The sequence below is a fragment of the Ceratotherium simum genome, chromosome 6, assembly GCF_057802395.1.
Source record: "Ceratotherium simum simum isolate JZ-2026a chromosome 6, ASM5780239v1, whole genome shotgun sequence".
Lineage (NCBI taxonomy): Eukaryota > Metazoa > Chordata > Mammalia > Perissodactyla > Rhinocerotidae > Ceratotherium > Ceratotherium simum.
Window position 1 is genome coordinate 22,214,877 of NC_141905.1, and position 14,211 is coordinate 22,229,087.

General features: G+C 47.3%; 1 protein-coding gene across 1 annotated transcript in view; it reads left to right on the top strand.

The window, feature by feature from the left end:
- The window catches only part of GALNT2 (polypeptide N-acetylgalactosaminyltransferase 2), a 200,125-nt gene that overhangs the window by 170,664 nt on the left and 15,250 nt on the right, over positions 1–14,211 (top strand). The window contains exons 9-13 of the mRNA XM_004426886.3: positions 773–860; positions 2,036–2,139; positions 6,911–7,037; positions 13,280–13,372; positions 13,683–13,766. Of these exons, the coding sequence (XP_004426943.1) occupies positions 773–860; positions 2,036–2,139; positions 6,911–7,037; positions 13,280–13,372; positions 13,683–13,766 (496 nt within the window). The remainder of the gene's footprint in view (positions 1–772; positions 861–2,035; positions 2,140–6,910; positions 7,038–13,279; positions 13,373–13,682; positions 13,767–14,211) is intronic.

The following is a 14,211-nucleotide window of genomic DNA, read 5'->3' on the forward strand; positions in this document are numbered from 1 at the left end:
GGCTCGTTGCAGAGTATCTTCTGAATGAGGGCGAGACGCGACAGCTGTGGGCCAGGGGCCTGCAAATGCCAGAAACCATGTTCCGGGACCAGGCCCTGCCATCCTCAGCAGCCTGTGGATTCTAGAAGTGAACCGGGACAAGTGCCAGATTTGTCAGAAATTAAAGCTGGCTTACCCACTTTGCTACTTCTTTTGGCTCATTTTCATCTAAAGGTTTTTCCTCTCCCACCTCGCCCCACACCATTCTTGCCCGAACATGGTTCAGTTGCCATCAAGAGACAGTGAAGAGATCGAGTTCACAGGCGCAGGCCCAGCAAACCCGTGATCCTGTCCCTTCCCCGTTCCCTTGCTCTGGGACAGTGCTGGAGGCACAGTGGCAGGTTTCTTTTAGCCCAGTCACTCTTTTTTCTCGCCTTCCTACAGCCCTTGGATATGCAGTGGTATCACACACAGACCCCACTTCTCTTCCCATTTCATTTATCCTTACACATTTTAATTAGACAAGCCTGAGCCACATCTTCTGTGTCGGGTAAACTTTTGGGAAGAGTTCTCAGTGTGCTCCCTCCTCACTGGTCTCCCAGCCCCGGCTCCACCCCTCGTCGCTCTCTCCCTTCCTCATCTTTAGGATGTTTTGTTTTTTTTTTTTTTTTTCCTTTTTGGTCTTCAGTGAGTCCCTTCCAGATATCAAATATTTTTAAGCTGTGAGGGATGCGGTGCCGGGAACAACCAGCTGCTGCTTGTCAGCTCTGTGTTTCTTGTCTGTGCCCGGCAGGTTTTGACTGGAACTTGGTGTTTAAGTGGGATTACATGACACCTGAGCAGAGGAGATCCCGGCAGGGGAACCCGGTCGCCCCCATAAAGTAAGTGCCAGGCCTCCAGTGGGGGGCCCCTCGCAGGTAAGACCCCAGCTTTGGCCTCCCGTCCCCTAGAGACCAGGTCGGGCTCTGCACCCTCTGCCCCCTTCCTGCACCTCCGTTTCTCCTGTCTTAGCTCAAGGGGGAGTACCTGCCACTACATCATAGAATAAAGGACTCTGCGATTTCTTTTCCTCAGATGAAGTCTAACATATATATAAAGCAGGTCTGCCGTTCTCTGTGTTCCTTCGTGTTTACGTTATGGAGTGTTTTCCACAGCAGGATGGGGTCTCCACGTTGACCTCAGGGGCTAGGGAGGAGCAGTGGGCCCCCTCCATGAGGGGCCAGCATGAGGCCACTCTGCTGCTGCCCTTCCTGGGCAGCTGCCCTGCCTCAGCAGATCTTGCTCCCCTGTTTGCTCACAGAGGAGGCAGCTCATATCCATTAACACCTGGCTTCAGGGTTCCCAGGCCGTGCGTGGGATGCATGCCAGGAGTCAGGCTGCGCCTCTGGCCAGGCACGAATGTGGGGTGCTCTTCAGGGTGGACACGCAGTTAAGTGAGAGCACAGCTGCAGACTTCCACATGAAATACACTCGCTAGCGCTTATCCAGCATCTGCAGTGTGCCCTAGACTTTTCCAGCACCTGACATGGAAGTCCCCCAGCATCTCTACTGGGAAGGAAGTAGGGGCTCAGTGAGCGTCCTGTTGACCCTTCCCGTGCTGATGAGGAAACGACAACAATGGTGGGTCCGCCTGACAGGAGGGACCTTCTCCATGATGGTGATAATGCTAAGGACAGCTGATGTTGTTGAGCATTTCCTAAGTGTACTGAGTGCTTCATGCATGTAATTTTTTGTAATCCTCTAAGGAAGCTGAGGCACAGAAAGACTGAGTACTGCCTAGGGTCGCTTGTCAGTGAGGGTTTCCAGCAGTTACCGTCTTGAAGGAGAGACGCAGTCCAGCCCCTTGCACCGTGGGAGCGTCTGAGCAGGGAAGTGGGGGAGGCATTCAAAGACAGCAGTGGTAAAGCAGAGAGAGGGGCACCCAGAATTCTGAGCAAGAAATGATGCTGTGTGGTTATTTTTAAGGTCAGCTTGTAGGGTTGACCTTGATGTAAGAATGCTGGTGATCTAACCTTGACCTTTGACCTCTTCCCTCCCACCCTCTCTGCCTCTTTAGAACCCCCATGATTGCCGGCGGGTTGTTCGTGATGGATAAGTTCTATTTTGAAGAACTGGGGAAATATGACATGATGATGGATGTGTGGGGAGGAGAAAACCTGGGTACGTATGAGTCCGTGTCTTCAGACACCAAAAGTTTCCAATTCTGGTGAAATAATGGTCTTTTCCTGCCCACCAAAAGGGATAGAAATGAAAAATGGGAGCTTTGAAGAGACTGTTAGGCAAGAGTTTGTGGTATACACAGTGCCAATTGGAAAAAATTTTTAAAGATGTTAGAGTTCATTGGGCATAATTAGCTGCCATATCAGTATAAATAGCACTCTTTTCACTCTTACAAGTGTCTTGGGTTGGGTATTAGAATATGTCACCCTGGACCGGCCCTGTGGCTTAGCGGTTAAGTGCGCGCGCTCCGCTGCCGGTGCCCCGGGTTCGGATCCCGGGCGCACACTGACGCACTGCTGCTCCGGCCATGCTGAGGCCGCATCCCACATACAGCAACTAGAAGGATGTACAGCTATGACATACAACTATCTACTGGGACTTTGGGGGAAAAATAAATAAATACAAAAAAAAAAAAAAAAAAAAAAGAATATGTCACCCTAAGAATGCAGGATGCTAGATACAGAAAATGTCCTTGAAGTTTCGAAAATGCAAACTCTTTAGTGTCATTTGAATCCAGGGGTTTGGAAAGCAAGCATTCAAAGATGGGGGAAACGTTTCAGGCTCAGGATTCATTTTTAGCCATGTAGAGTGGGAAATGAGCTCTGGCGATTGACTGAATTGTAATCATGGAAATCAGATGGGTGGAGAGGCCTCAGCATTTAATCCGTTCTTGACCACTTTGTGAATGTTTCTAATTTGGTTTGATTTTTTTTTTTTTTTAAATAGCCCATGCAAATCATTTTTACCCAGGTTTAGGGACAGTGAAATTTTGTAGATTTTGGTCTATATTGGTAGCTGCATCACGTTTACTGTATAAAGATAAAAAGACTCTTCTTTTGTTTTCTTTGTTTGTTTAGGGTTTTTTTGTTTGTTTCACTTGAAGCCTTTAAGTGCTTGGGGTTTTGAGCCACTTTGCTATTGAATGCTGTTAAATTACATCACACTTGGGCGTACCCCAGGGAGGAAGAGGGGCAAGGAAAAGGAGAAAAAAAAAGGATGTCACTCTCATTTTTAGTAGTTTTTACATGTAACAGAGACTTTGATGGTTTTTGTTTGGCTAAAAGAAAAGACTAGAGGGGCTGGCCCGGTGGTGTAGTGGTTAAGTGCGCGCGCTCCACTGCGGTGGCCCAGGGTCCCCAGGTTTGGATCCCGGGGGCGCACACCGACGCACCGCTTGTCAAGCCATGCTGTGGCAGCGTCCCATATAAAGTAGAGGAAGATGGGCGCGGATGTTAGCCCAGGACCAGTCTTCTCGGCAAAAAGAGGAGGATTGGCATTAGATGTTAGCTCAGGGCAGATCTTCCTCACAAAAAAAAAGGAAAGACTAGAATACCTATAATTTTTCTCTTGTTTTATGTTAAAGTTAGTGATACCATCTCGTCTGCTGAGGATTTCTTCACTTTGATTTGATGTTAAAAGTTTCAATAACTACATTAAGACGAACGACCATGAGTCAGACTCCTTTTGGTTTTCTTTTTAATGATACATTGACAGGTAGGCAGGACTTGGATTGAAATCACTTGAGCTCAAAATGCTTCAGAGGAATTGTTAACCTTCTGAAGGGAATTCTGAGTCACCCTCGCTTCACAGGCTTCTCCTGATGGCTTGGTGGAAATGCAGCCAGCCAGGACCACCCAGGAGGACAGTACTTAGGTGACCGTTTCCCGAAAACACGGTGTGGTTTTCAGAAGTGTGTACTATTCGCTGAAAGCCCAGATTAGGCGACCACAGGGCGCCCAGCCTTTTGTGTCATAGTGTAGAAAGAGCGTTGATTTAAATATCAAAAGAGACATTTCACCCAGAGACCAGAGGGAGGGGGGAGAATTTCTTTTAGTTGCCTCGTTTATTGTTGGTTTGGTTTTTATGTTTATGTAGCTGTGCTTTATGCGAGGTGCCATGAAAGGCTTGAGGAGGGGACTCAGGTGAGAGGACGAGGAGGAAGGGCTGAGCCCACCCTGCCTGGGCGCGGGTGGCATCTCCCCTTCCCTGACTGGCTCTGATAAGGCCACTCTCGAGGGTCCTCTTCTCTCTTCAGAGGTTAGCCAGGCACAGGGTTTCAGCAAGGAGAGCTCTCCACGTGAGTCTTTCTTCTTCGCGCTGCTCTAACTTCTTTTTCTGGGTGCTGTGTACACACCCCCAGCGGCTGTCCAGCCTGGCTTGTGCGGGTGTGTGTTGGGAGAGGTGGGGGGTAGGACACCTGAGAGAATCTCAAGGAGCTCCTCCAGGTGCGCCCCACCACAACCAATGGAGCTTCCGGTTTTCCTAGCTAATGGTGGAAGTCTAATGTAAGCAATTAAAGAGGAGGTCGGAACCTGATCCCCAGCCCCTGTGATTAGATGTAGGGGTTAGGCCGCATGGGATAATTAGTTGTCCTTTTCTGCGTGTCCCCACAGCATTAGGACTGATGCAAATGCTCCCCTTGCATCATCTCATTTCGTGCTTTCTTGGAGGACTGAGGTGTCGCCTCAGGTCTCAGAGCTGGTTGTTAGCGGAGCTGAGATGCAAACACAAACTGCCTCTCAAAAAGCCACTGAGTCATCTTGAGTGATCATCTCCCACTGGAGGGCTCAGGCAGATCAGAGTTGAATATAACTGTAGTTGTACTTGGCTTTAAGAATCTCCCAGTAGATCTCTGAACAGATCCCTTACTGGTTTAACAGACTCCCTCTCTGGAAGCCAGGGGCCCTTCCAAGTCCCGATTTTGAGATTTCCGGTTAGGCAAATATATATTTAAATATACATTTTTACTTAAATACAGAGAACTTCTTATTCAGAGTTGCGTTGGACACCGTGAGAAGGAAAATCAGAAACCTTTCACTGGATAGGCTTGGATGGTTGTGACCATACGTTTTTCTAATACTCCAAGGGAATTGGTTATTAAAAAGTCCCTACAGCTGTGTGTGTCACTCATCCTTAGTGAGGGCGGGGTCTGCAACTGCTTTAGTTTGCCAGATTCGAGTAGAAGCTCATGCTGTTCTGCCCCGAGTGGGTGTTACGTGCTTTCAGCTATGCTGTCTGGGTGCCTGCTGCCCCAGGAGGCCATGTCTAGAGGGTTTACGCAGCAGCTGGCTTCATGGTCTGCAGTAATCCTACCTTGTTTCTGATCGTTCTGCATTGGTGGCAGCGACTGCTAATTCTGTACATTCTGTCTTGCCTCCCTACGTGTTCTTAGGGTGCAGAATGATGTAGAGGAAAGCCTTTTATACAAACCTCATGAAGTCTTTCAGAAAAAAATCTTGAACCTTTATTATACCTTGATTTTTCTGTTTAACCTCAGTTTCTTGCATTCAGTAGGACCTCTGCATACAGTCGCTCAGGATGGGTGGCAATTAGGACAGGTGCCTGTGTGTCCGGAAAGTCCGCCGTGTGCGAGCTTCTCCCGTGTGCCACTGCTCAGGGCAGGGGGCATGTGTAAGGTGGCATGAGCCGTGCCTGCCCCGCATGCCTCATTCCTCCCACAGGTGGATTCCATGGGAAGCAGGTGAAGAGTAGCCTTCACCAGGGCCAGCTGGTTACTGACTGGTGAGAGTCTGTGGACAGCTGTGAGGTACCTACCTGTCAGTTACTCAAGTGTCCTTGGTCACTACCATGATCCGTAGGCACCTGTGAACTTTGCCAGGCGGCTTGATGCCTGCTAATGCACAAGGACAAACGTAATGTGTGAAATTGAAGGGAAGAGATTATTTTCCTGGATGGAAAAAGACCGATGCATATTGGTACTCAGTGCATTTAAAGTGAGTTTTAGAGGAAGACAGCATATATGGTTTCCTGGAAGGACGGTTTCCTGTTATATCCACCTTCAAGCTTAATTGTGGGCATTTCATGCCTTTTGATTCATGGATGCTTTTACACGTTCAGTTTCTAACTGTTGATACTAAGCAAGTGCAAGTGGAATAGTCCATGACGGTGAACCAGCTAGTGAAGGATTCAGTGCAAGCATTGCGTGAGTCGATACTTGTGACGGTACAGCCATATGCATGGCCTTAACACCAGGCATCATTTATATTCAAAATAGACCGAAGAATCACTCTTGTCTCAAGGCTTCCAGTCTGAATCTGAAAAATGTTTCCACATGCTCCTTCTTACTTTCTTTTTAATTTGGAATAGAATTCTTTAATGAAAACGTGAGATTTGGTGATACAGATATAGTTGGCTTCCATAATTCTGATCAGTGCTAAAAATCTAAGACAGTAAATGTCCTAGTGTGGGTAGTCTGTTTGGTATGGATTATTCTTTTTGTCCACACCACTTTATGTTGTCTGTAAAAGAACTCTCTGGGCTGTGGAGACACCCTCTTAGTGAACTGAAGTATGATCCTTCATTCAATCTTTTTTTTTTCTCCAGCTTTATTGAGGTATAATTGACGATTTAAAGTTGTATCTATTTGAGGTGTACAACTTGATGTGATGTACATATCCACTGTGAAATATTCACTGAAGTCAAACTAATTATATAACACATCCATATAAGACATACTTTCTTGATTGTGTCATGAAGCCTAGAGATCCAGGGTATCAGCCGTGTCCACGGTGGAGAGTTCAGGACCGTGTTCTGGAAAGACGTGCCTTATTCACGTCTCCTTCAGCAGCTAAGGGCGCAGGACGCCGCATTGATGGGATCGTGGTGGGTGGGCGTCTGCACCGTTTGTGGCAGCTGCTGTTCAGAGCAGCCCCAGGTTCTGTCAGTCACCCTGTCTCATTTGTCACCTCAGAGATCTCATTCCGCGTGTGGCAGTGCGGTGGCAGCCTGGAGATCATCCCCTGCAGCCGCGTGGGACATGTGTTCCGGAAGCAGCACCCATATACTTTCCCTGGTGGCAGCGGCACTGTCTTTGCCCGGTAGGTGGTTGAGCGGCTGAACAGGGACCAGAACATGGCTGACTGCCACCCAGACAGGAGTTGAGCTTAGGCTGTATGGATACAGACATCCTTCAGTGGGACACCACTCAGCAATGACAAGGAACAACTGTTGATATGCACAGCAACTTGGGTGCCCCTCACGAGCATTATGCTGAGTGAGAGATGCTGGTCTCAAAAGGTGACATATTGTCGGTTCCACTTATAGGACAGTCTCAGAAAGATACAACTATAGTGATAGAAAACAGACTAGTGGTTACCAGGGATTGGGGTGAGGAGAGTGTGACTGCGAAGGGGGTGCACAAGGGGAGTTTGGGGGGTGATGTGTCCTGATGTGGTTGGCGCACAAATCTGTGCATATGTGAATGCTCGGAACTGTACACCCAAAAAATGTTACGTGAAAATACTATTTTAAAGAAGAGGAACTTAAGACTTTTTTATTACAGATTACCATTTAAGGTATAATATATGAACAGTATTAAAGTCAAGCCATACTAAATTCAAGCCCAAAAGACATCACAATATATAGATATGATTCATGATAGATAATAACTATATTTTAGCAAACATGAAGATGCCAGATGAAGAGCTTTTTGAAGAAAAATAGCAAATTACCAGTCCGTGGGACCACATTTTTTCCTAGAGAATTCTTTTAGATGCTAAAGATGAATAGTGTACAAGCCAGCCAGCCAGGCCTCAGGGAGATGGAATTAGTCAGCCCAACATAGGTGCAGCTAAATAAGGTTATTTCAAACACTGATAAATGCTGTGGAAAGATAAAACGTGGTCATGTGGTCGAGCATGACAGGGCCAGGAGGAAGAGGAGTTCGCAGAGTGGCATGCACACAAAGGGACCCTCTGAGGAGGTGGTGCTTGTGTCAGACCTGCAAGGTGGGAAGCAGGTTCCGTGCGACTCCCGGGGAGCAGCGCTCCTGCGGGAGGAGCAGGTCCTCGGCGCTGAGATGAGGGTGAGTTTCACACGTCTACAGAACAGAAGGACGCCAAGTATGACATGAGGCCGGAGGACAAGAGGACTGCAGACAGGGTCGGAGAGCTAGGCGGGCTCAGTCATGAGCCCTTCCCCTGTAGGTCTTGGGAAACTTGGGATGTAGTTTCAATGCAGGGGGTGCTATTATGGGTTTTAAGCAGGTACCTGACTTCTCTGTTTTAAGCTTTAGAGAGGGCCTCCTGGCCAGTGGGCAGAGGGTGGTGAGGAGGTGACACCAGGATGAAATGATGGTGTGTGTCCCTCGCCTCCACTGCAGGATCAGGGGTGGGGGACTTCTGAGAGCTGTCACAGAGGCGCAGGCAAGAGATGAGTGGCCTGGGCCAGGGTCGTGGCCAGGACGATGCAGGCAGGTTCCAGCTACATCCTTGGGCAGGCATTGTTTGCTAATGGACTGGCCAGGACAGGAGAGGAAGAACAAGGGATTGAGGGTGACACGCAGGCTCTTGGTCACACAGTTTGCTGATGTGGTGCCTCTGCTAAAATAAGAAAGCTTTAGAGTCGAGTGGGGGTGGTCTAGGGGAGGGGGGATGACTAGTATGTCTTTTATATAGTATTTTAATCTTTATAGGTACAGATTACACAATACACGTGTATTAGAAGCTGAATTCTTTTTTTTGTGAGGAAGATCGGCCCTGAGCTAACATCTGCCAATCCTCCTCTTTTTTTACTGAGGAAGACTGGCCCTGGGCTAACATCCATGCCCATCTTCCTCTACTTTATATGGGACACTGCCACAGCATGGCTTGACAAGCGGCGCATTGGTGCATGCCCGGGATCTGAACCGGCAAACCCTGGGCCACCGCAGCGGAGCGCGCGCACTTACCTGCTTGCACCACCGGGCCGGCCCCTAGAAGCTGAACTTTTAACATAGGGAATCTGAGTTCTAGGAAACTTTAATAGAAGCCAAATATCAAATAATGCTTCTGACCAAATTACCTTTTCTCAAAAAGTATATCCTTTCACAATTGTTGTCTAAATTTCATTTTTGCTCTCTATTAGAACCAAAAATACGGTCTTATCCAGTAGAATCCACAAAATCAAACAAGATATGTACATTTTTTCCATGTAGCAATATGAGATTCTGTCCAGGAACCTCTTGCATAGACCCATGAAACACCCTAAGTCAAAGCCAGTGACGTCTACCAGCAAGCAGTGGGATTTCAGAAAATAGTCTGTTAAAATACACAAGACATTGCTGGGGCCGACCTGGTGGTGTAGTGGTTACGTTCACATGCTCCACTTCGGCGGCCCAGGGTTCGCAGGTTCGGATCCCGGGCGCAGACCTATGCACTGCTCATCAAGCCATGCTGTGGGAGGTGTCCCACATATAAAGTAGAGGAAGATGGGCACGGATGTTAGCCCAGGGCCAATCTTCCTCAGCAAAAAGAGGAGGACTGGCAATGGATGTTAGCTCAGGGCTAATCTTCCTCACACACACACAAAAAATACACAAGACATTGCTTTATACACTTTATTTTAAAGTGCTCTTTTTTAGAAGGGAAACTTTTTCATTGTATTTTACAGCCAAGGAGTCTGTGTCCTAGAGATCTGGAGTGAAGACTGACCCAGGGTTTCTGTGTTTGGGGCAGCATAGATCTTAGACCTCAGCAAGGCCCTCCACTGCCCTCTGTCTTCAGTTGACTCATCTGAAAAGATAAAGAGGTGGAATTAGATTATTTCTGAGGTCCCTTTTCAGTTCCAAGTTCTCTTTAATTTCCTCTAATATGTGGCGTTAAATGTATAAGTATTTTACCATCTAAAAATTGGGACTTACCAACAATAGCTAATATTTAGAGTGTATTGTGTGTGCTAGGCTCTTCTAAGTACTTCACAAATAATAACTTACGTAATTCTCGTAAAACCTTATGAATTAGATACTATTATTAATCCTCATTTGAGGGATGAGGGAAATGGAGGCAAAGAATAGTTTGGTTCCTTTGTCCAAGTTCACACAGCTGGAAAGTGATAGAGCTGGTTTTCACTTTGGGCAATGTGGCTCCAGAGTCCATGTCAGTACCACACACACATTGATCTTTTTTTTTTTTTTTTTTGCAGGGAAAGATTTGCCCTAAGCTAACATCTGTTGCCAGTCTTCCTTTTTTTTCCCCCCACCCACCAAAGCCCTAGTGCATGGTTGTATATCCCAGCTGTAAGTCATTCTAGTCCTTTTTATGTGAGCGGCCACCACATCATGGCAACTGACAGATGGGTGGTGTGGTTCTGTGACTGGAAAGTGAACCCTGGCCGCCAAAGCGGTGAGCACCGAACTTGAACCACTAGGCCATCAGGGCTGGCTCCACATGTTGGTCTTTTTATCTAGATCCCTAAGTGCAGTTAGTGCCTGAGGTTGCTGAGATTCAGGAATGAGATGCAGATTCTAAAACAGGTTCTAGAATAGCATATAGAAGATTATCTTATTTATGTACGTTAGTCTGTCAGTGAATGAGTGAGTGAGTGAGTAAATGGCCAGTGAAGGGATGGAACAAGTACCCTGTGTGGGGTCCTGCCTCGTTTTGCCACCCCGTGTACCACGTAGGCACCTGTTACTTTAGAAAGACTACGGTGATGACACACCTGCAAATTCTGGCATCATATCTTTGGTTGTGGCAGCCACATCCCTTAAGATCGGCTGAGAGTGAACATTGGGGCGGTCCCTTCCATTTTTTTTGCACAGCTATGTGTCCAGTTAGCTTCTTAAAAGCCTCTCGAGAGACTGTTTGGAGGGTGCTGTGTGTGCTTGAGTGCACATGTAGATTAGAGTTTACCCAAAGGCCAGGGCAAGTCCCAGGCAGAAGAGTGGTGGGGTGGGCGGGGGCGGGGTGGGGGGTGGATCCCACGGGTGGGTATTGGGTTTAGGCTTAGCAGGTAATGGTGAAACTTCAGGTATATCAGTGAGGGATAATACGAATAAGCTAAATACAGGAAACCAATGGTTTAAACTTATTTTCTTATCAAACTTTTTTCTGTTATCACCACCAAGCAGTATAACTAGCCAGTTTGAATTACACCTTCTCTCTCCTGCCTGCTTCCTGATGGAGCTACTTTATCTTCACTGAGTGTGTGGTGGGGGTTGGGGTGGGTAGGGAGGTGGAGGTAAAGACAAGGAGCACCTGGGTGTGAGAGTAGACCTTGGACCTCTCTGGGGGCCGCTAACTCTGTAGCAGCTAGAAGACTGTTTGCCATATGGTGTGTTCCTAATAAATGTTTGAATGAATGAGTTGGAACTGAGCACTGAGTAGCACAGGCAGCTTATTCTTTGAGGCCACTTATGTACATATCTTTTTTCTATTAACTAGACAGAAGAAAAGTTGCTTTGCATTTAGGAATTAAGAAATGACTTAATCCTTTAATGACTTAGGTAATTTAAAACCACTCTGTGATTGAAATTCATAAAACCTTTAAACCATTAGGGCTGAAAGGGACCTAGGAGACCCTTGGGTCACATCCTTTCATTTTACTGATGGGGAATCTGAGTCCCCCAGAGGACTGGAGTCGCACAGCCAGTGAGGAGATTGCCTGGGCCGTGTAGCAAGACACTAAAATCTCTGTTAGAATATTGAATGGCTCTTCTGAGAAATAATACTTACGATCCAGTATCCCCGGCACTTTAAATACTCGAGTGGTCATATCTATGTATTTTCTTTTTACAGAGAAAGTAAAAGATCATCAATCTCATGGTCCAAGATAGCACTCTCCTGTTTTGGTGAATCCATCTTTCAATCTCTCCCCCTGCCCCTCCCTCCCTTCCTCTCTCCCCATCCTCCCCCTCCCCTCTTCTGCCTCCACACACATATCTGCTATGTGTTGTTCTGGAATCTATTTTATTTTCACCCAACAATGAAGGACGTCATTCCACGGCAACATGTAAGATGGAGACCAGGATTTTTAATGACCATAGGAGTAGTCTATTTATGTGATCGACTTCCCTGTTGATGGTCATATAGTTTCTAATTTTTGCTCTTATAAACAATGCTTTCACTATATGTTTTCATTCCTAGTTGATTATTTCCTTGAGGTAAATTTCTAGAGTGGAACTGCTAGAGCAGAGGATGGGTACATTCATATTGTCTTGTCTGTCTCTTAAATGACATTCTAAACAACAGTCCATCTTCCACTTCATGAAAAGAAAAAGGGTATATACATCACTTTATGTGAAAGATATATGCCCCAAACAGAAATTATTTTAATAACTGTAGCTCAGATAATTTGAAAGGCTCACCATTTAAAAGAGACATTTCTGGCGAAGAAGAGGAACTATTTTAAAAGGCGAACGTTGCCTCCTTAATATATTTATTTTGGAAGATATATAGGTTCTTAAGGAGGATCGGCTCTAAGCCTAAGGTGTGAGCCTCTTTTGAACCGAGTCCGGGACATGGGAGACAGAGGTGCACTGTATGAACGCTGCTTGGTAAGTGGTTTAAGAAGAATGTTGGCAGGATACGGAGCTGAGGCCTGTGTGTGTGGCAGCCTTCAGTGCGTGTCGTACATTCACAAGTAGGTGTTCCAGGGGCCTCATTGATCGTGAATCAGGTTCTCTCCATGATTGCCAGATTTCAGCACATGGTTTTCTTGCCTTCCAGAAAAGCCTGTTCTGTCTGTGCTCCTCCAGCACAGTGTGGTAGGAACCCCAGGTGTGGGGCACAAAGCTACTGTCCCCTTCACATCACTATTCCTTATCCAAACAGGACCCTCTCAACTCAGGTCTGCAGAAAAGAAAGTCATCTTAATAGTAACTCTTATCCGTTCTTAACTTTTTCCAAGAGCTGTTAAGTCTTATTACAGCTATGAGGAGACAGGCCATAGAGGCCCAGGATTCCTCGGCTGTGCTCGCTGTACCAGCCTTCTGTGGATACATACACGAGTTATTGCAGAGTAATTCTCTTTTGTCCTTCTTGATCGTACAACTCCAGTCCCTTCTTTAAAATACCTGCCTGTGCTGTAATTCTGACTCTGACTTGTGCTCTTCGATGACCTGTGTTCTATGAAAGATGAGAAAGCGAGCTGTTTGTTCAGCAAGCACCCGCTGAGGGCCTGCTGCCTGCAGACACAGCCCTGGCTGCTGAGTGGGGACAGCCTGCTCTCTGCGTCACTGCCGAAGCTGCCAGCCCACCTAGAAGGACCTGCCTAAGAGCACTGCAAGCAGACAAGTGCAAACGGGGTGATGCTGATGGAAAGAAAGCAAATCACAGCTCAAGGAGATTTATTTTGTTTCTAGGAACACCCGCCGGGCAGCAGAGGTCTGGATGGATGAATACAAAAATTTCTATTACGCAGCAGTGCCTTCTGCCAGAAATGTTCCTTATGGAAAGTGAGTGTCACTTGTGCCCTCTCATGCTGCTTTGCTTAGGATCCTTGCAGGGGGCGCACCCCAAGAACCATTCTGTGGCCAGAATTGAGAACAGCCGCCCAGGCGACACGGGGGCGTCTGCTCAAGGCTGGGTGAGGACCTGCAGTGGGAGGTGTGTGGAAGGTGAGGCGGGGTCACAGGGACGGGAGTGTAGACAGTCCAGGCTCCGCCACCCGCCCAACCCTGTTCTCGTCAGCAGGTCTCCAAGTTTGATGTAGATAGCCCATCCATTCTTAAAATTTGTAAAGGAATGTCGTTTCCCTCTCTCCAGTATCCAGAGCCGATTGGAGCTTAGGAAGAAACTTAGCTGCAAGCCTTTCAAATGGTACCTTGAAAATGTCTATCCAGAATTAAGGTAAGCCCCAGGGACCTGAGGGTTTCATTTTGTTAAGGGCCTAGAAACAACCAGCGTCAGCAAGATGGAGAGGCCTCCAGAGGTGGAGCGAAGGTTGTGAGAGCTACATGTCCTCGCCCACAGCTGTCCCCAAGCATCCCCAAGAATGTGCTCCCTCAGTTGTGGTCTCCTGCTCTCTCTCCTGCTGAGTTACCCTCCCATTCTTCATAGACTTGGGAACAATCCCAAGGTGTCACCTCATTTAGCTTGTTCCCCAGTGGTAGGATGACAGGGGCTAGATGACCCCGAGCACTGTTGTCTGACCAGCTCTGTAAGTGGCCGGAGGAGCAGTTTGCAGCCTCCCTAGTTGTGTGCTCTGTGCTGTCCGCCGTTGGTCCCTCCCTGCCCAGCGGCCCCTGTTTTGGCTTCTGTGGCCTCACCCTCCTTGCTCCTCTTGTCCTAGTTA